The 23,091-nt window shown below is 35.1% G+C and overlaps 1 protein-coding gene across 2 annotated transcripts in view; it reads right to left on the bottom strand.

The window, feature by feature from the left end:
- Positions 1–23,091, bottom strand: part of LOC120634605 — a 111,951-nt gene that overhangs the window by 5,086 nt on the left and 83,774 nt on the right. Inside the window, exons 7-14 of one of the 2 annotated variants that reach the window (XM_039905334.1) lie at positions 21,503–21,614; positions 17,064–17,472; positions 15,080–15,210; positions 14,076–14,284; positions 12,602–12,724; positions 10,167–10,373; positions 4,744–4,944; positions 1,447–1,521 (exon numbers count right to left, since the gene is read on the bottom strand). In XM_039905334.1, coding sequence (XP_039761268.1) covers positions 1,447–1,521; positions 4,744–4,944; positions 10,167–10,373; positions 12,602–12,724; positions 14,076–14,284; positions 15,080–15,210; positions 17,064–17,472; positions 21,503–21,614 — 1,467 coding nt within the window. Of the gene's footprint in view, positions 1–516; positions 1,522–4,743; positions 4,945–10,166; positions 10,374–12,601; positions 12,725–14,075; positions 14,285–15,079; positions 15,211–17,063; positions 17,473–21,502; positions 21,615–23,091 lie in introns of those variants that run through there. The other variant, XM_039905333.1, reaches the window with a different exon arrangement.

Here is a 23,091-nt window from a genome sequence, read left to right as displayed (position 1 = left end):
TATGCAAACGCATATGCAGTTATCTACCTACGTAGATAATAATTATTAATTAATAGACCACAAAGTAGAGCTGGAAGAGCAAGAAACAACTTTGCTTTACGTGCTACTTTTCATGTCATACGTACTAGAGAAGACGTTCTCCAGTACGTATAACATGATGAGTATTCCTGTTACGGTGGATGTTCGAATAATATTGACTGTAACAATATTAATATTAGAAGTAAAAATAAACTTGTAGTTGTAGTGCAGTTTACTAGGCTGCATAAAATTAGAAATTCATTCAAGGGTAATTGTGTATCTTTTAACAACAAATTACCAGATGAAATCCTCGAGATGTCTCTTAATAAGTTCAAAGTTCATATAAAGCGTAAGCTTATAGAAAAATCCTATTATAATATTAAGGATTACATGTATGATAAAAAAGCTTGGGTATGAATTGCTCTAACTTCAGAGCTCAACATTAACTAGACTGCGAGATGGTGATAACAAAAAAAACCTGGCGAAGTTTGTTGTGGGCTCTTCTTAGACCAGGGCGTGTTTGGAACCCTCCTAGCTTTAGTTTAAGTTAACGAATACAGTTATCACCATCACTAACATTAATAAGGTTTACATCCCCCGACACAATAGATCGCCATGATTCTCTGTTATTTTCAAATCGTATCACACTCATAATTACGATTTGTCAGTTACAAGTAATTGCCATTCACAATCTCAATTAGGGGTCAGGTATGGTATGTACGACACATAGTTGAATGACAGGTACAGAAACACTCAGGCCAATATCGCATAGGCGACGGGTCTTGTTTAGGGTCACCTCGGGTGATTTTGGGTGTTTAAAATGTGTTTTAAGGTATACGAAATACAATGACTTGGTTGAATACGCGTCATGGCGTATAAGGTCGGGTGTTGCCGACTGTGCGATCTGTACAAGACACTTCTATTTTATTTGCAACGTCTGATCGCATTTCGCTTCAAATAATGTTTCCAACCTAATCATGACATTCAAATCGTGATACTTGCAAGTACTAATAATGATGTCAAATTTCAACAGCTCTTATATGACAACTTGTCAAACAATAACAAAGTGCTGATGTGTGTGAATAAACTTTTAGTTTACACCACAGATAAAAGTAACAGAAATATAAATACAATAGAGCAGGTTAGAATGAAGATTCAATTTAGCAGATTTATCGTTACACAGCAATCCTTTCCAAGCGACAAAAGGCGTAAAAGGATAAAGCGATATTTGTTATGATAAACTTGACAAATTGTCATATAAAACGTTAAGTTCGTTCACAAACCGTACTTGCAAGAGACACGCTTCGAACTCAGCCCTAGACTTTGAGTCTTGTGTTTGTAGTGATAGAGTTCACTGTCGCATCGTCTGTCACACTCGAAACCGTGTGTGTATGGCCGTTGTCTAGGCGAGGAAGGTATTCGTCGTACCTGCCGGCTTCACGGGACCATCTTCGGCCACCGACGCGCTCTTAAAGTCAGAGCTTGGGCGCTTAATGCTCTCATCTGAAATATGGTGAGTGATTTGTATGGTAATGAACGTGAACTTATGAAACAACTACGGTAACGTTCTATGTCCACAGAAATTATTACGACGGACTAATATGTTTAGTTTTTAACCTTCGATCAATAAAATACTAGATATGGTGTCTTGAAAAGTGTTTATGATAAATACGGTTTCACCCACGAATTAGTTTTTTCTTTTAGTTTGCTGCTTAGAAAGCCAATGTGTGTATTTAATATTTTGAAAGAGTAATAAAAGTGACGGAATATCTTAGTTTGTGTAAGATAACGCATTTTGGTGCATGCAATTAATGTATTGCCATAGTACTTCTTAAGTCTTGTCAATTTAGTTAGTAGTGTTTGTTTTGAATTGGCAACATTATTAGTTATATTTTATTTTACTTTAATCTACACTATACGTGTGCTGTAATTGTGAACACATCTTTTATCAGAGTATAAATTTAAGAAAAATAAATACACTGAAAAGCTGAAAAAAACATATGGAGGGTAGAGGTAAGGAGAGTCATCTTATATGGGAGAAAAGTTGAAAAAGTGTCCAGTTGTTGCGCTAAATAACAGTTCAAAAATCCTCCACAATGGCGCTGGTGGATGCACACGGTATGGTATGAATGTAGCAATCGTAGATGAATTGAAGTATGCCGAGTTAAAAAATTTAATGTCATTATCGACTAAAGTAGTTAATTATTGAGAATTTCAACAACTTACGTTGTACAAAATATTGTGGTAAATATAACCTTACTTCCTTGTATCTCCATACTTCCTTGTTTATTTTTCAAGCCTACTCTAACAATATTTATATTTGGCGCTTCTTTTAAGAGTTACCCTGATGCAAATGTGGCGCCATCCTAATTTAATACATTTTGACGACACTTTTTCATATACACAGATGACTCTCCTTACCTCTACCCTCCATACATCGTTCATTAAAAAAGTGCAGTTTTGTTTTTGCTTTGTTACGGGCAATGGATGAAGGTTCCGTGAATAATTTCCGTGGACGTCAAACTTCTACATGAAAAGATGTTTGTTGATATAAAAGAAACGCAATAATATGTACGTGAATAAAAAAATCGATGATAAATTTCGATGAGTGTTATATCACTTGAAAACTATTGTTCCGTCTGTCGCCATAAGACACAAAGGTTTATGTACATGATTTTATTGTGTCAGTTTGGTGTGAGTGTTGCAAGCGTCTACTCTGTACAGTGGGGTTGCTATACACACGTTATTACAATAAAATGGTAGAATGGTAGAAATCATGTCATAGCTATACTGTGTGGCATGATAGTGTTATGGCTTCGTTTTTTTTAATGTAAAATTTAACCACTAATACATTTAATTAATATTTTATAAAAAATCTAAAATAGTAAATGTAGCGCACGCCGTCATAGTAAAAATGTTGGGCAGTTACTGAGAAGGTTTGGGATGCACGCGACTGTTTTTTCCTAAGGATATCCATAATGTTACGAGAGTAAAAGGTATGCAAGGACTTGATTCCTTCATTTAAATGAATAAGAAAATACTCTAGAGTAATAATTGAGGACCAAGTAGATGGTCCACCTGATGGTAAGTGGAAAGCCATCGCCTTTAAACAGAGCATGCACGGAGCCCGTTCTACAACATGCCACCATGTGTCCAAGAATTTGAGGCGTAGGTGATAAGCGGTTGTGGAATCACACCGACGACCTTGCCCTTCAGAGTGGAACACAGCATTGCAAAAATGCTTCTTAGCGGCAGAAAATAAATACAATTTATTTTGATTGTAGTACATTATTATTTAGGTCCTTACCATGCGTAGCAATTATGACGTAAAATTTATGACATCATAGGAATTTCTTGAGTATAGTTCAACGGGTACATACCACGATAATAATTTGAATTTGTCGATTATTGGACCCGGTCGCATGGACCACGATCCATGCAACTGGGTCGAAATATCTTAGGATATACTTAAGAAATGTTGATTAACCACGAAAATTAGTTTAAAATCTTTAATCATAGGAATTATCAAGATTTGCGTCATAAATTGCAAATAGAAGTGTGCTATATTTATATATTTTAATGATTTAATAGATTAGGGCCTTATTCGACCTTAAAGAGTACCTAGCTAGTCACGGGAGTATTAAACATTGAATTTCACCAGTCAATATCGCTGCGATCGATCCCTGAAAATGCACTTTTACAGTTATCGCGTTGCCCACATTTTTAACAATTACGGCACGCGAAAAGTGACTTTAAAAAAAAATAGCAAGTTGGTATTAGTGTTTAAATTTTGTAGCACTTTACCTACAGTAAGGTAACAGAGGTCTTAGTTAGGTATTCATTACATTTCTGATTTCAAGAATACTGCCTATCTACGTATTAAAGAGTATCTTGTCCATTCTCTATGTTTTAATTAGTTAAATAAATTCCGATTGATAGAGGTAGAAACACTGATATTTGTCAGTCGTATTTTATCTATTTTCTATTCTACTAATGATTTATTGGTTTTAAAAAAATATGCAAGGTGTAAGTGAGTGTTTAAAAATACGAAAATTTGTTAAAGCTTTTTTAGATTTGGAGGTTATGATTTATTGAATCTACTATTTATCGTAAATGAAATATTATTTAATGAAGACTGAGATAAATGTGTTCAAATATATAATAACGAACTTGTCAAAATTGTAATTAAAAGTAGGAGAACAGATGTACTTAAAACTTTTTTTAAATTAAGATTTAAAATATAAATTTGAATTCTTAGCCTTATTGGTAAATGTAGAGTAAAATGTTTGCGAGAAAATAAATTAACACACATTATTTGATTCGATTTAATGAATTGAAAATAAAACTACTAGACTCTGCAATGAACAGTATTTACACCCTGCATAAAATATATCTAAGTACAATGCGAACTAATTTTGCATTTCGTTTAAATGTATAAAAAATACGTATAAAAATTATGGCTTTTAAAATTGAGATTTTCTTGTATTGCAATACTACAATTGGCTCGTAAGTATATGAAAAAGATACTCTTTGAAGCGAGTGAAACTATCACAAAAATCTTCGAACCAACTGACTACTATGAAAGACTTTTTTATAACACGACCAACTTAAAAAGTTATTCAAAACCGACAATTCAATTCGAAATTACCCTATCCGTCACTTAGACTATAACCTAACTTAGTTTTATAATGTTTGCCGCCAATCTGGTCAAAAGACTGCACTCACCGCTTTTCACGTTCTGGGTGACTGTGAACGTCTTCCCAGTGTCCAGGGGAACCGTCCAGTTGACTGGGTCCGGGGAACGCATGTTCAGTTGCTCCGGAGATTTGACCCGGGTGGGTTCCGGGGGCGATTTTACGATAGGCGAGTCGTCGAAAAAGTGATCTTTGGCGACAGAAGCGCTACGGTGAGAGGGTATCTCTTCATCTGAAATTTGATATTGGAACACCTTTGAAAATAAATAAGATGGCCGTCATTTAAATGAAGCTATGTGTACATGTATCTACATTGTGTATAATGCCAATAGAAATATAGTGCCATTACTTTTTTTCACGAATCTGTAAAGTAAACTACGTTGACAGGTCTTAAATTAGTGCTATAGAATAGCCATAGAATAATTTCACTTTAATTTAGAGATTTGTGCACACCGAAATCGGCACCACGCATTTATGCTTCAACTGGATATTTGAATACCTTGTAAAACCGATCTTATTTAGCTAACTTGTTCAGTATATTTAAAAAAAAATGTTCCATAGATAAATATTTGTTTATTTTTAGTATTACTAATTCAATTTATTTCTACGAAACTCATTAATAAAAAACATCGACAATTGACAACCAACACACATAACAGTAAACAAAATATTAAAGTCAGAACATAACGCTATTTATCACCTGTTTAAAGTAAATGTATTTATTGGTCTGTAAACTGTAATGTATATCCATTAAACTAGACACCTTTGACAGCTTATAGTTAACACGTGAAGTTATTAAAATATAGGTTTTCTTTGTTAAAGAATAATTGTTAGTTAATTTGATTTTAAATAATAATTTCACAAATGTCAATATAAGAAACTTATTACTTATTATGTTGTTAATGCCTTATTTAAATGGATAGACTTCCCTGTGACTCTAAAACCAAAAAAAGTTGTTAATATAAATTAATTGTAATCTAATAATTCATTTATGTTAATAATAACAGGAAACGGCAAATAGCAGTATATTCTGAATATATAAAGTACAACAATGGAAAACCCACACCTCATGCTTTCAAAATAAATATAAAATATGTAGTTGAAGCCCATCAGAGACCAATCAATAATCTAAGACTAAAGATTATTTAATCCATTTCGTATCAGCAAATTATTATTATTGCATCCCAGACAGTATTTATTGTAGCACTGTCAGTAATTATTGCATCGCTGTCAGTAATTACTGATCTCTTGTCAGTAATTATTTTACCAATTACCGCATCACTGCAAGAAATTATTGCTTAACTTTCAGTAATAATTATTGAATCTGTATCAGTAACTATCGCAGCACTGTCAGTAATTATTGAATCCTTGTCAGTAATTATTTCAGCAATTTCAGTTATTATTGCATCACTGTAAGAAATGATTGCTAAACTTTCAGTTATAATTATTGCATCTGTATCAGTAATCATTGCAGCACTGTCAGTAATTATTGAATCCTTGTCAGTAATTACTTCACGAATTTCAGTAATTATTGCATCACTGTAAGAAATTATAGCTTCACTTTCAGTGATAATTATTCCAGCTGTATCAGTAATTATTGCATCACCGTCAGTAATTATTGCAATCAAAAGCTTTAATTTTGGCAAACCGAACTATATTCTAACACAAATCCTCTAATATGTTGTTAGTGCAGTTAGTGACGCACAATATACAGCCCACACGCCGTGTAGTGTCGAAGCCATTCCCACTGGTAGTGCCAATGCGTATACCTACACGTGACCTGCGTTGCGTAGACGCACTGAACAAAATTATAGTTATAGAGGCTCTGAGCACGTATTGCGTAACTTTTTTTAACAGTTCCTAACCGATTGTATATACTACGGAAAAAAATAGTAGGTGTTATAATGTGATTTTTACGGTCGCCATTCCGCGGTTCTTTTTCGGATATCGAAAACTATAACGTACAAGTAAAATGCTCCTAATGCTAATCTAAGCACGAACATTGTACGAAATATGTACTGGTTCTTATTTAAAAAATAATAATATACCAGATGCAATGTCGCCAAAAAGTCTCTCAGAAACATAAGATTTTATTCAAGACTTAGCTAAAGCCAATGTGCTCATGCATAACATTCGATAAAGCAATAAAAGTTTAGGAATATTTTAACAAAGCACTCAAATATTTTTGAACAGATTATAATAGGTAAAAAAATAAATCGGTCATTTCTCAGCTAGGTTTTGTCTTAGACTACATTTCTATTGCACTATAGACCAATTTTGCAATCGTGCAGATTTAAAAACCTACACAAAACTTCTGCGGAGCCGCTACTACTGTAAAATCATGTGTTTGATATGACTAGGGACATTCAACTGTTAGAAAAGTTACACAATACTGGGATATGATTCTCTGAGACATTTAAATCTTAACGCACTCGTATCTACAATTTATGGTGTCACCTTTGCAGTAACACTTATTGCATGAATAGTAAAATTTTACATCACAAAATGCATTTCACGAGAAGCTAAAGTATATTTTGTACAGATTCATGGCGCTTTACCTAGCACGAGTTTTTACTTCCGTCTCCATTAAAATCGGTTTCCCTAATATACGAAGTCTTACTTATGTTTTTAAAATTCTTAAAATTATTTAATTAAAAAAAAATTTAACATAATAACATTATGTTGTGTGCTGAATAAATTGAAATTGAAAACGAAAAAAATGTTTTTTTTTTTGTTGTTGTCGATGTTACTCCATATATTTGTGAAATCTAAACGGATCTAGGTGAATCTAGAACAGCGAGAACTGGAAATGAAATTTATTTTTTGGAAACTATAAAAAATCGTGCTAAGTTATTGATTACGCCGTTTTAATCGTACGACACTTTTAACTGCAAATTTTAACGCTAAACCAAATTAATTTGAGGTTATAAAATGCGTTTCGTGAGTAATTACGATTCCATGAACAGTCGAGCCGAAGTACCGAAAAAGACCACAAAAGCCGACGAAAAGCCGACCGAAAGCTAGAAGAATAAAAAAAGTTAAAATTTTCGTAAAACAATTTTCAAAAAAATATAATTTAGTTATAGATCGTCAATAAGTTTTGCGTATAACGGGAATCATTTAATTTCCTATGGATTGAATACTTCTAGAACTTAGTAGCAGAAGAGCTTTTTTGTGACAGAGCTCGTCCGGGGAAGTACTAACACCATGCTTTTTTCTGCCTCTAAGCAGCATTGCAATGATGCTTCCGGTCTGAGGGGCCTGTGAAATTACAGGCTCCCAATTACGCCTCAGATTGGTTGTAAAACGTATTTCTTGAAAGTCTGCAAATTTCTATTCTGTTTATTGTATAATAGCTGTTGCCCGCGACTTCGTCTGCGTTTGATTTTGTTTTTTGATGTGGCATTCAATTTAATCGTAGTTCTAAAAAAATAAAAGTATTCAGTATCGCTAAGCCTTAAATTTGGAGTTCTATCCTCTATCTGCAACCACATTCCGATCTACACAAAGTTTGAGCAAAATGAAACACATATTATAACCTCTATAGTACAAAAATAATTATTTAAATCGGTTATAATTTGTCGCTGTTATGGTGTAAAATCGTCAAACACTTCCATCCCCTCTCCCAAAGGAACCGAGCTTGATGTCGGGAAACTTCTAACACTTCCAAGAATACGTGTACAAAGTTTCATGAGGATAGGTTAAGTAGTTTTTGCGTCAAAGCGTAACAAACAAACTTACATTGACATTTATAATATTAGTAGGGATAGGGATTGTATAAGCCCCAAACCCCAGTGTATATAGGTCATACATTTATACATGCTCAGGCAATTTTAAAGTAATAATTGATGGATAATGGAAATACGCCTATAAACAGAGTAGAACTTCGCAGGACATCCAATAAAAACGACCGTGCCGCACTGTCGGCGGACTGCAGTGGGCAGCGACCCTGCTTCCTGAGTCCTAGACCGTGGGTTTGATTCCCACAACTGGAAAATGTTTGTGCGATGAACATGATTGTTTTTCAGTGTCTGCGTGTTTATCTGTATATTCTTAGTACCCATAACACATAGGGGCACATAGCTCTGAGAACCGCTGGACGTTGGGGTTCTTAAAAAAAAAATCAAAATTCATTTATTTCAAGTAGGCCTAATATAAGCACTTTTGAAACGTCAAGTATGCATGTTTGTGTGACTCTACCACCGGTTCGGAAAGCAGATTCTACCGAGAAGAGCCGGCAAGAAACTCAGTAGTTGCTCTTTTCCAACATCAACATTTACAATCATTTTGCTATCTTGCGGGAGATGAGAGCGAGGCTGGCTGCTTCCATTCTACCTTGTCATTGAGGAATTCATCAAATGTATAGTAACCTCGCTGTACTAGATGCGTTTTTACACATTTTTTAAATGTATGCATTGGTAGGTCAAGAATTTCCTTAGGAATCATGTTGTAAAAGCGTATACTCAACCCCACAAAGGAGTTCTGCACCTTTCGCAGACGATATGCAGATATCACTAATTTATGACCGTTTCTGGTAAGTCGATTGTTAATTTCAGCTTTTGATTTATAAAGAGTAATATTTTGCCTCACAAAGACTATATTATTATAAATGTATTGCGAAGGTGTTAAGGTGCTGGAATGGCGACCCCGCACCGATAAACGCAGCGTAGGTCGGCCCCCAACGAGGTGGACAGATGACATCAGGCGAGTCGCTGGGAGCCGCTGGAGCCAAGCGGCCCAGGACCGTATATTGTGGAACTCCCTACAAAAGACCTATGTCCAGCTGTGAGCGTCGATTGGTTGAGCTGATGATGATGATGATGACCCATAACACAAGCTACGCTTACTTTGGGGCTAGATGGCGATGTATTGTCGTAGTATTTTTATCCACCTGAGGAGTACGTGTCTTATGTGCCTGTAACTACCTCAGCAACCAAGCCGTTTAGACTGGAACACAGATTAGTGTGTGTGTATGTAGGTAGAAATAAAGAGTAGCACTTCCCCGGACGAGTTCTGTCACAAAAACCTACTACTTGGTTAGCTTTTTTGACAACTCGTCTTTAGTGTTTTACGTTAGGGATACGTCTTTACGTATAAACTTCTTTCCGTATATAAACTGAGTTTTATATACGGAAAGAAGTTTATACGTAAAGACGTATCCCTAACGTAAAACACTAAATCCCTTATAATATAAATACCTCAGAATTTAGTCAGCTGTAAGTATTTTTGTAACTTTTTCGATGTTAAAATTTTTTGGCTCTCCTTAGGAAATTACACGATAATCGTTACCATAGACCCAACCAAAGCCAATGTTTTTTTTTTCCTTAACCGTAAAAAAAAACACAAAATTGACGATCTATAAGAAAACTGAAGCGTCACAGATTATCACAAATTCAAAATAAGCCGGCCAAAGAACACAGAGCGTCGACGCAACTGTCACCTGATCGTACGCACCCAATTTTATGCCCACTTTTGTTACACTCCGGCTGCGGCGGCCTTGTTCTGTCGTTGAACCTGCCCCAATTGCCCCGGTGGCCCCAACATGCCCATTTACGAGAATTGCCCCGTTTACTGCCCCTGGTTTGCTCGGCGCTAGGGGAGACCTGCCCCCTCTGGATGACGGCCTAACTCTACTACTACTCCCTCTACTTAACGCCAAACCTACAGGAAAATAATTAATGGCCACACTAAAACATCGGGGAGAAGACAGGGTTCAGGCATCAGGCAGGAAAATTAAATTAAACAATGAGTAAAATCTAATATAATGAGTATAAATACAAACAATCTTGAGCGAAGAACTTCTATAGTAGGAAGTTAGGGTGCATTCAAATTAGTCGATGTTTGTCAATTGAAAACAGCGCGGTTGCAGCACTGCCATATCGTCTGTTGATTGCCGGTCTCATAAATTAGCATACAAAACCAGCCGTTTATGATATTATTTAAAAACGTTTCTTTTTGCTGGCATGTATTTAATTCGATTCTCATCATCGTTTTAATTACCCTTTGATAAGGCCAAATTTGGAGGGTCAACGTTAATAAAAGCAAAGTCCCTATGACTACCTTCCGACTCCACCATCAAATCAACGTATAGTGGTCTTCGAAATTATTTAGCTTTACCTACACAAAGTTCAATCACAAACACTCAAGAAAATAATACAGTATCTACAATTTTTTAACTGGAGTCCGTAGTACAAACAGCGATTTGATTATAAACGAAACTGTTAGCAGATCCCTTAATGTGTCACATTCACGACAATCAACAACAATATAAGAGTTTGACAGAGCAGCGTTGCTATCAAGCGGCATATGGCGGCTAATTTGAATGCACCTTTATGCTTTCATACTTAAGTTTAAGGATGCTACATTTATTCTAACATTAATAAATAATGAAGTCGATTTAATATATCAAGTTCGATATATAAAGTACTAGGGTCGCATGTTGCATAAGAGATTAGATAGGGGGAAATACGAGCACCATTAAGAAAATCTTTAGATAAACTTGGTACGCGAGAGTATCACACATAAGGCTTGAGACTGTTGAACATTTATTTGCACAGATTGAAATATCTTAGATTACTTTGTAAAAAAATGTAAAACCTTATGATCAATAAGGTTTTTCGAGCTCGAAATCGAAGTATCAAATCATTTAACGTTAGAGTAAAATGGAACTTATTGGCGTTATTTTAAGGCTCAAATTCGTTTACAGCCAGTTATACAGCCCTTTCGTGGAAATAAACTAATAAATTTCGTTCATAAAACAAACATCAGTAGCACAGTAAAACGACTGCAATCACGTCCATATTACTATGACGCTATAGTATTTCGAAACTCGAAAACGATTTTAGGATGACGGTAGAGTTATTTTATTTATGCCATGGCTGCCATGCAAACCTTTCTCTCTTCGTCTAAAGAAATTTCACTTTATAAAAGGAAAGACTGAAATTGGGCGTAGTTAAACGAAAAGGATCCAAGCTATATAAAGGTAGCTTTATGACATTAGGGGTCATAGATGTCATATATATGCGTAAACACACTTCAATATACAGCACCTTTCAATGTCAAAGGTAATATAACTATACAAGAAAAATCGTGCTTCTACTGAGGATACTCCGGTGTCGGAGTGTCGTTCGTAGAGAGTACATTGGCGAAGACCTGTTTGGTGTGGAGTATTAAGATTGTAAGTAGAAATTATAAATCACACCGAAAAGATTCTCCTGCTTTTTGCGGAGTAATTTTCATTGAATATGATGGTAACAAACACCTGCTTCTATCCAATACAGTATAACTATTGCAACGTTACGCCACATTTCCTTTGGGTTGGATACTTTTTATTCAACTAAAAGTCTATTTAGTCTGACCTGTCTTATATTGAAAACAATCTTTTCGTTACTTTTCAGCTTAAGTTTTATTTGAAATTGTTAGGAAAATCAATAAAATATATAAAAATATCGTATCTCATATCTTTTTTTTTTTTTTACTTTATATATTTATTTATTCTTTAAAATAATTGTTTTATAAATATAACCTAAAATAAACTATTTAAAATTAAATAAAATCTAAAACGTCTTCGAAACCACCGCAGTGAGGTACAGTTCCTAAGATGCTGGCAGCATTGCCTTTTGGATGGCCAAACTAATTCGTTGGCCAAGGTAACTTTTTATTTTGTTTGTTTTTTCCCACACTTGTTTTTTTTTATATTTTTAATATTTACTTTACATTAAAATGTTTTATATTTTTAGTATTTACTTTACATTAAAATGTAATGATAAGATTGCTAACAATAAGAGACAAGTTACAAAAAATAGAGTGTACGTCCGATTGAACATAAATTCTGAGCCACAATCGCATAAAATCTAACCTGGCAAGCCCCAATCAAAGCATCAACTCACCGGTAGGCTTAGCGGGGCGCGCCTCGTGGCCATTAGGCATGTGCCTCACGCTTGGCACGGGGGCGGGGTCTGCGGAGCGCGGACGACGGCGTGGAGAGCGGAAAACTGTATCGATTCTGGGCCCTGGAATCGGAAAAATGTTGGTACATCATCTTCATCATCAACCGATTAACGACCCACTACAGAGGAGGCCCGTTCCTCTCAAAATGAAAAGGGTTTAGGCCGTAGCCTAAACCCTGGCTTAGTGCGGATTGGCGGACTTCACGCCCTTTAGAACATCATGAAGAACGCTCAGGCGTGCAAGTTTTCTTACGTTTTCTTTGACCGTTAAAGCGAGTGATTTTTATTTGCTTAAATTAAAAACGCACAGTATTCCGAATGAATCAAAGGTGCGTACCGGGGATAAAACTCATTCGCCCCAAATGGAAAGCCGAAGCCGTACCCAATATCATCGCTTGAAATATGTTAATAATAGTCTTATTGCTAAAATATAGACAAATAATTAAGGAGCAATAAATTCCTTCATAAAAAATACGTTGGAACCTCAAGGACGCAGAAAAGCACAGAGTTGAAGGAGTTCCAACTCTGACCAGAAAAGTATGTCTACTTGTCACACATAGTAATTTTTATGCATTTAAACAATAAGTTAAAGAGTTAGATTACTAAACTACCAGAAGAAAGGTATCTTCCAGCAGCAAAATTTTCCAAATATACCCTTTTTTGTGGATTGAAAACTGCCTTAATATACAAAGTTCTTTTTCCACTCTTGACAGAGTCCATAGTGTCAAATTCTCCGTGAATAACTAGAAGCAAGAAAGGACCAATAGTGAGGTTTTTCGGTAAATGGATATAACCCTTTTCAAGCGATGGACCAATGCTGTTCATGTATAGATTAAAGGGACTTTTATTGTCCAGATTTATACAGCGTATATCCAGAAGCTCACAGTACCTCGACAATAATTTCAGCAAAATACTATCATAAGTCGGTAACCGAGGCCGGTTATGCACTTCGGGCGCGTTCAATAACGAGCACACGAACGTTTACCTAGTTCCTCGCCTTATTAATGAATTACCCACTGATGTACCACTGAGACAATATTAATCCTCGTTATATTAAGAAAAAACTGAAGTCCTTCTTTTTAAGTCACTTATGATCATTTTTATACACAACATGGTAAACTGGCAATAATATTCTGTAGTCAACGTACCTAGACTTAATTCTCTGTTAGCATATATTACAAACCTGGACGAACCTTTTTGTAAACTTTATATAAATAAATAAATAAACCATAAGATTTCCTCAATTCAGACAACTCTGAATCGGGGCTTAGCCTTTTCTCGGAATTAGTCTTACCTTTATTGTCAGTGTAAAGTGCTTTAATTAAATCATATTGAGAGAAATGTTATCATTATTGGTGTCCATGTTCAGAGATCTGAAAATTCAATCGAGGTTAAAATAATTCGATGTTATTACCTTCTTGGGTAACACCTTCATCGAAACTGTAGCCTTGCAACTTCTTCCTTTGCTTTAGAGGCGACGTCTTATGGGGAGACCGTTCTAAGGCCTTAGTCTCCTGAAGCTTAGCATGGATGGACTGGTGCGGTGCGGAGCGGAACGATCTGAACTTCTTTGGGGACAGATTCCTTGACTCCTTCCCGTCCTTTTCATCTCGAGGCAAGGCCCTGAAAGAACTCCTTTACTTGAAACAGCCACGTATTTTGCGTGTAAACTTTTGGTAGTAACTATTCGCTCTGCGATTGGAACTAATCCTGGCTGATGATGACTAAACTACGCATAGCATCATAGGCTTCATCATTTCGCAATTCAAGCCATTCTTCACTAGCTCCAGCCCTTCACTAATCAAACTTAAATATAACTAAGCGTTTTTGCTGCGGGTAGACGAATATTTTTTGTACTTCATTGTGGGTCTTCCAAAACCTATCAACAAGATGTTCGATTCAATGAGAGCTAATTTCACTAAGATAATACATATTCTACAGGCTGTAGCAATCCTATTGTGCAGAATTGACTTGTTCATGTAATTACCTAATTAAATGAATGGTTCATTTAGCCAGATAGTTTTTGCAGGTGGTTTTATGCTTGGGGATGATTTCAACTCGAATTGAACAATTGAGACTGCTTGCGAGAAAGTATAAAAGTGACCAAGGACAACTTCACCTCTATAAAATCAATTAGAGATCAATCGCAATTTGAGTTGTTAAATTGCTATTATAAGCTATTATACACATCAAAGTAGCGTTTTAACTTTCCATGCTATATTCTGAAAAGTCGAGTTTTTAAAATCTTTAATAGCTTAATTCATAACCTTAAATTTAAAGCACGTTGTATGAGACAGCCACAATAAATTTGGGAAGACCCTTAAATATTTATTGCAAAGCAGCCAAATAAATGTATTGGCCCGTAGTGCTGGACAAACCGAATTAAACAATAAAATAATAATCTACTGCATCACTTACTTGTGATTGGTGGAAGCGAGTGAAAGGGCTGACAGCGAGGATCGGCGGGACACTTGGTACCACAGTTCGATCTGTTTATTGTAAAGCTGGGTGATGTGTTCAGGAGCTAGTTCGGTCCCCCAGCCACGGTACTGTCGGATATAATGGCAATTTTGAATATGACGGAAGCATGACCGTGAATATACCACTTCTCAAATATTTCTGATGGAAGTCTATGAATTGTTTTTAATATCATAGTCGCACTCTATGACAGTCTATGAATTTTATCACATGGTGATAAAATGGTGCAAGGGATAAGTACGGAAATTGGACAGTTTGATAATGGGATAATCTTAATGCTTTATAATTGCGTGATGCTATTCGACTATTTGCTAAGAAACTCAGTTTGAGTGAGGTATCAGACCTTGATTCTCTATGGCATTGATATTGTGTCATACTAACTGCACTTTGCATTTGAAAACTTGACAGGTTTTCAATCTCTCAAATTTAAATTCACGAAGTGCATTTCAAGCGTAGTTACAATTTTAAGGCCATTGAAACTCAGCACCAGTGCCAAATTTTTATTTCCGATTTTAATTGAGGGTGTAACTGAAATGTTACCTTACAATGCAGTTTAATGGGAATGTTCTTAGAAGTATAGTGGAAATCATATTCACGCGGAATAGTAAATAATTGTAAACAAAATGGCAATGGAATAACCAATTTGGGCTTTAAGCTATATTTGAAAAGTGGTATAGTATGCTAAGTTGCCAATATGAATGATGATTTGGGAATTCAAATTATAAGTGGGGGTATATATAAATTCAAAATATAGAATAATATAAGAATTTTTATTAAGCTTAGTGCTTCCCTTTAAAGAGTATTTAGTATGGAGAAGTTAACATTTAATAAAATTTTAATTTTTTATGTCGGTCCTAATTCTTTATGACATTGAAGCTGTAACGACGAGCGCTATGTATTTTGTGGCCCCAAATTCGAAAGAGACATATCAGTGTAAAATTTTACATGAAATTTTGCGGCAACGAGTGCGTTACAATTTAAATGTTATTCAAACTAATTGCGTCAACAATGAATGATTTTAATTGAACAATTTATCGCTGAAATTCGCGTAAAATATTAATTAATATGGATGGTAAACAATTATTAATCAGAAGTGTCACATAGCTCACAAACTCATGAGTATATTTCACAAAAAAATCTTAACATTCTCCGAAAATCTGGGCTGCTGTGACATCAAAAGTCTTGTTCGGTATTTATGACTTTCAAACAGTTGCTCTTGCCTGGGATGTTTGATTTGGAGCCCAAAATACATTTCGCACGATGTCATGACTTAAAACATCACAAGAGAATCAGCCTCTTTAGTCAAGTTGACTATCAATAATCGCTAACTCATTGGAAAACTAAAGAAACGAATGAGAATCGTTGTGTCACTTCATTCATCACCAAAATTAATAAAAACATCATCATCATCATCATCATCATCATCATCATATCAACCCATTACCGGCCCACTAAAGGGCACGGGTTTCCTCCCACGATGATAAGGGATTATGGCCGTTGTCCACTAGGCTGACCTAGTGCGGATTGCTTTTATTAATTTTGGTCTAAATCTGAAATTATGCCAGTATCATTACATTAATCACTGCTATCCCTTTTTAAATCTTTCCTGTTAATTATATGGTTGTTCTAACTCCATGCTGTGATCCGTGGATTTTGGATTGGAATGATTATTTATCTATTGGTGACATTGATCACTAATGCCTCATGCATTAGTGAATAAACGAAATTCCCATTACTTTCCTTAGTTCTAAAAAGTGTTAGCGATTACAGAGGGTTGTATGGAGCAGGGGGCTATAATTTATATTGTCGTCGGATCATGTCCGTCATTCCTCAAGTCACTTACTAGGACAGCAGGAGTGTAGTGTAGGTATGAGCTATAGTAGACTATAGTTAGAATAGGTGAGTAGGTAGGTGGGGCGCAGACCTTGTACTCGCCGGCGCGCTTGCGCAGATCCAGGACCTCGCGGTACCAGGAGTCGCCCTGCGCGAGCCCGAGCGGCTGCAGGCCGGCCGCCCGCAGCGTGCTGGCCGAGTCTTCCCCTGCGCCCGCGCTCGCCCCCACCCCGTCTACCCCGTCCCCAGCACCCCCCGTCCCCAGCCCCGCCGCGCCCCCCGCGCCCTCCGCATCCCCCACCAATCGCTCGCTCGCCTCCTCAATCGCTTTCCCTTTCCCCCTGCATTTGGTAAACGTCCCTTTAGACGCCTCGTACACGTACTGAGAGAACGGTCTAAATTTCTTTTTGTACTCGCTTTTGTAACGTTTCCTATTATCTTTGGAACGATCCTCCCCGTTGTATATGAGGGCCGATAGTGCGCTACGGAACGTCGATTTTCTGCAAAATTCCAGTTTCAAGTCAGACGTTTGGCCGTTACGATGAGATGCGGCAAATAAACTGCGCCGAGCCAGATTAGTAAGATTCATGCTCAAATAATTGTTAAGCTCGCAATGGTGGTTAGGATGTTAGTCCTGGAAGAGTCTAGAAGGATGCGCCGGCGCCGTCAGACTCGGTGTCGGGAGTGTTAGGTGATACAACGACATACAATCTAACAAAAAGTTAATTAACGTTCACATCGACAAAGGTGCAGGACACATCGATATTAAAAAAGAATCTATTAGATGACATTCCGAACTAATTAAGTATTATTAGAATAATATAGAATAATATACAGTCATGTCTAGAACTACTCGGCCTAGGAACCGCCACCGTGAGGAGATTGAGATGTAAGCAAATACCAAAAACGAAATTTAGACTTGTTCTGCTTCACCCAGACACGTGACAGAGAAACAGGGCAGAACAGGCACGCAGGAAACTTTCACTATTATTCCTCTTTTGGTGTTTATTAATACCAACATTTTTTTTTCATTTTTATTTGATTGCCATTCGCGGGACATCCTATATACACTATACAGGATGAGTTATTAAAAAGCACATTTACGGTAACTAATCAAACCGTTAAGAATAAGTATAATATATTATTTGAAATCCATCTAGAATTTTTCAAACGTATTGTTACTGATTCCAAGGATAATTCTGAAAATAGTTTATTCGAATATTTATTATGTGCAGATTACCGTTCCCTGTTTTCACGCAATTTGGGAAAAATCACCGTTTCATTTCTATTTGTTTGGTCACTGTTTAATGAGAACTGAATACAGTAATTAAAACGACTGGGAAATTCTAGACTGGTTTCTAAAACATCCTTTTCTAAATACTCCACTCCTTAAAAGTTATCCTACGTTTATAACTCAGCCTGTATATGATTGACAGTCACAATATTTTTTACCTCATCAGTAATTAATTGTGCCTCTTATTTTTAAACAAAGAAAGACTCGATCGTACAAATTAAATCGTTTATTTCGTTTTTAGTTTTAACTTTTAATTTATTAAGTTGAAAAGTGTGTGTTAGTTGAAAAGTTAAAAATAATTTTGTGTTAGTTGAAAAGTTAAAAATAATTTTGTACGGAATTTTTGAATAACTTCTGTTTCGAGAAAGGTTTTCTGTATCGTAAACTGTGTTATAAAAAATTCACTTCATAATATAAATAGATGTGACTTTTTCACCTATATATTTTTAAGAGAGATTATGGGATTTTGATAGCAAAAAACCTACCTATCTGATGTAGTCTTTTGTGTTTTTTTTCTTGGCTCAGACCGCTTATCTAACTTTACCAAAGTTATCAACATTATCCGATTAAAATGGAAAAGTATGTTAAACGCATGAAACTAACCATGTATAGTTTTATTTGATTAAAGACTGTTTTGACTTTGCTTAATATTCTAAGTATTAGCAGACTAAGTATCGGAATGACTTGATTTTTTTGTTTATATGTTCAAAAGTATGAAGAAACGGCGTTACTCAAAGACCTTGACCTTCCTGTTAGAATAGCTCATAGTGTCGCAAACAAAGTCTGTTGTCTAGCTTCAAGGTTAGCTCGTAAATGGGCCGCCCGTAAAATTTACAAATTGCACGCCATGAAATTCAGAAAGTATATTTGAAGTCTAGCTTATGACGAAGCCTTTAGAGAAATGATTTATACAATATATATGCTACAAATGCGTAAGTATGTTTGATTGTTATTTTATATAGCATTGATCTTCGCAAAATTTTGCATAGAAATAATTTGTTTCCTTATTTATTTATACTATTTATTTGCACACAAATAAAAATACAGAAGAAGTATATAAAAAACACAGACAGAAGCAGTAAACAAAAGGCGGCCTTATCGTTTCGTAGCGATCTCTTCCAGGCAACCTTAGGATAAGGAAAACAAAAGACATTCCTTGAGACGGATTTAGGATACTTTTTATACCGGGGAAACTTAAGGTTCCGCGAGATTTATTGAAATGAAAAAATATGCTGATTAAGTCGTGCTAAACGTCTAGTAAATCAATAAAGTCATTTATAGACCGAGTAATTATAAAATACCAAGCTATATTAAGATAAATAAGGGGAGATATATATATTTTTTTTTAATTATCTTTATTGTATTTAAAGATATAGTTAAAATTCAAACTTGTATTCCTGAATACTTTACTTAGTAATGTCGGTTAACTCTCTAGTTTAACATCGAAAAATGAATATTTTTTTTTAGATAACTGATAGTTTGTATATCTATGGCAAATTACCGAGGCCTATTACAAGAGAACCGCTTATTTAAAAAAGGCAATGTCATCCATATAGGAACTATATAGAGAAAAAAAACAGTAGATACATAAATATACCTATATTAGAACAGGTGATATGTATGTGTTTATGACGCAGTCTTAGTAGGTTCGATAGAGTGACCTAATAATAAGACAATGCAAAAGGTTAAATTTTATCTAAGACTGGTGCATAAAATAACCTATTGGTGTAAAGACAAGGTGTACACTAGAGCTTAAAGTGATAAAAGTGCTTAAAGTGCACACCTATATATATATATATAAAAAAACATTAGGTAGTCCCGAAACATAAAAAGAGGGAGGTTAGTAATTTGATGAAATTTTATTTTTAGTATATTTTACGATTTTTTGTACTAAAAAAAAATATAGACTAATATTATTTGTAGTCACCAAAAATCGTAGTCAAATTTGAGTAAAAGTTTCCTGCGTGTATAGAAGTACAAAAAAATCTAGACACAGAGATTGTAAGCAATAGCAAGTGTCGTTATAAAAAGATGTATTTTTCTTATTTTTTTTTCTTCACCTGAAAAATTATTTTTAAATTACCTTTCAAAAAGAAATAATAGAAATATACTACATATTATTATACTTAAGTACTTGAAAAATAGATAAAATGTTATCTTTTGTGTGGAGAGTAACGTCCGGAATCTCACGGATTTTTTTAAAAGTGAGGTGTATTTGTTTGTATGCAAAGTGTTTAATGGAATACAGGATGTTCCATATTACTATAATCCAATTGTTTGTTAATTTTGAAATGGTGACTTGCGTAAAAGCTGCTTTAGCAAAAGCAAAGCGTTGGTAACATTTACAAATAGTACATGAGTGGGGTTTATGTTTTTCAGTGTGACCTTATAGACTGTTCCATTTAAATTTTGTATTTACTTTTTATTTTTATGAAAGATATATGTATAAAGAAATGCATGCAAAAAGGAATATTGAAATTATAGTTATATGAAAAATTATTTGAAACAATCTATAAATTTTTAAAAATATAGGTATAATGAAAAAGCACGAATGGAATCGTGAATATAAGCTAAAGCAAAATAATTTTTCAGAGCCTATTTAAAGGTGAAAATATTAAATAGACTCTCAAATTACATAATGTTATAATTAAATATTTCATCAAATGGCTATATTTCATACATGTAGTTTTAATTAAGTGTGTGGCTGAATTTTAATACGCAATTATTTTGTTTTAACACTATTATTATACAGTATGATTTTTCTAAGACCCAAATAGTAACTAAACTACCTTACTTATAGTTAGGATTATTTGTTAACAGAAATAATACTAGTTCCTGAAGTGTATTATGACGTAATATAATAAATTCATAAAGTAATAGAAAATTTAAACAAAGAGTCCATAAAAAAATTGTTTTTAAATTTAAAATCTGCCAATTTATAATATAGGGTGGTCGCTAAAAATCACCTGTGTAACGCTGTTAGTGAATTTTTAGTATATAGTAATACAAAAATATTATCTAAGATATGTTAGTAATTACGGAATATTATTTGGCAATCATAACTTTTGTCAAGTTCATTTTATATAAATAGAATGACTAATTTTCACCAGTTCTAAATATTTAGAATCTATTTTTTATTAAACCTTTGTATATAATATAGCATGTATGAAATATAAACAACAGCCTGTAACTAAAATGGGTTACTCAAAGTATGTTCAAGTATACTCCGAACCTACCTTTGCACGCCGGGCTTCTGTCCATTCCACAAATAGTCCTCGATGTACCGCTTGGGTCCATCTTCGTGGTCACCGTCCACGTGGTTCATGAGGGGTTCAGCCTCCACTGACCCTGGAATGGAGATGGTACTTTTTGTTTATTTCTTTTTTGCTACGAAAAGTCAATAAAAATAATGGCGCTGAGTACCTGTAACACAATGAGCTTCAAAAAACATAAACTGTTATAAAATTTATGTAGTTATGATTGAATTATTAAGTATATTATGATTGAAGTATTTTTCACTGTTTCTTTTTTAAATACACCCGCCGTAAACGTTGGAGTAAAATTTATACGACAGAGAAAATGTATAAGTTACCTCTAACGCAAAAATGCTGCAAGATTTTCTCATTCACCAAACATTTGGGATAAAATAAAAATACCATAAAAGATGTAGGGGTATTTTTTATTTATTTCATTAATTTAGTTATGTTAAGTTTTTGGTTGATTATTTGGGCAAATGAAATTTAAAAATGGAAAAGAACACGGAGCGGTCAGTTAGCACTGTAGTAGGTAATTTCATGTCAGGTATTTAGTTTGCAACGTTCTTAAATCGGACATTACTTAACCTCAAATCAAAACCTCAGTTGTACAATAAAGCAAATTTTGTTTACACTGAGGCTTAGTTATTCAAATAGCATGCAAGAAGCAGTCAGTCACCTGCCAAACTTCACTGTTTGCATCTCATTTGAATAACTCGACTGAAACTTTGAAACATTAATTGCAGATTCGCAAACTTATTCAGTTGTTCAAATGCAAGAGCGTCGCTCGAATTTTGATGAAGTAAGAGCACAGAATTAAGAACATACAGAAACCGTGTACACTATTAATACTGAGCATCAAAAACCACTCCATTTTAGTAGTGCTTCCCTAACGGGCGGTTAGTCAATCATTGTATTATTTAACCTCTGATGTTCTAAACGACTACGATGGGGAAATGGGGAAAATGAGAAAAAGTCTGTGAGCTAGCAACGTCCCGCGGGTGAAGTCAGATGTGCGCAAGGCGTTTTCACTGCTTCTGGACATAATACATACTTCATGCAATAATAGCTGAATGAGGGTTCTGTATTTTTAATTCTATGAGTGAGAATGAGCATCTTAAAGAAAGAAGACTGGGAAAAGCTAAATCTGGAGATTAAAAGTTAGTATTTGGCCTTTGAAATCAATCTCTCTCTATGTCATGTTCCTCATTGCTGAGGGTCTTGATCCCTACCACTTACAACCTTTCGGACGATGTCATGACATGGCTTTTAGCAACATGTAAAGCAATATGCACTTTGGTATCGAGAGCAGTGCGGTTTTGATCCGACCAAAGTATCGGGCTACGTCCTCAAGGTCACTTTCCTTCCACTTTATTAGTGATCTTTTCAAGATTGTTTCCATCACTTCTGGAAATGTGACCGAACTACTCGAGAACCCACTAAAGACAATTGATTGATAGCCTTCTAGCAATTTTAAGCTGTCTCAATATCGATGCGTTCGTCCTGTGTGCAGTGTACGGGATTCGCTAAAACAATAGGTGATCATAAATAGTGTACAACACTGCTGGACT

The sequence above is a fragment of the Pararge aegeria genome, chromosome 24, assembly GCF_905163445.1.
Source record: "Pararge aegeria chromosome 24, ilParAegt1.1, whole genome shotgun sequence".
In the NCBI taxonomy this organism is placed as follows: Eukaryota; Metazoa; Arthropoda; class Insecta; order Lepidoptera; family Nymphalidae; genus Pararge; species Pararge aegeria.
Note: the sequence above shows the minus strand (reverse complement) of the source record. Positions and strands in the feature narration are given on the sequence as shown.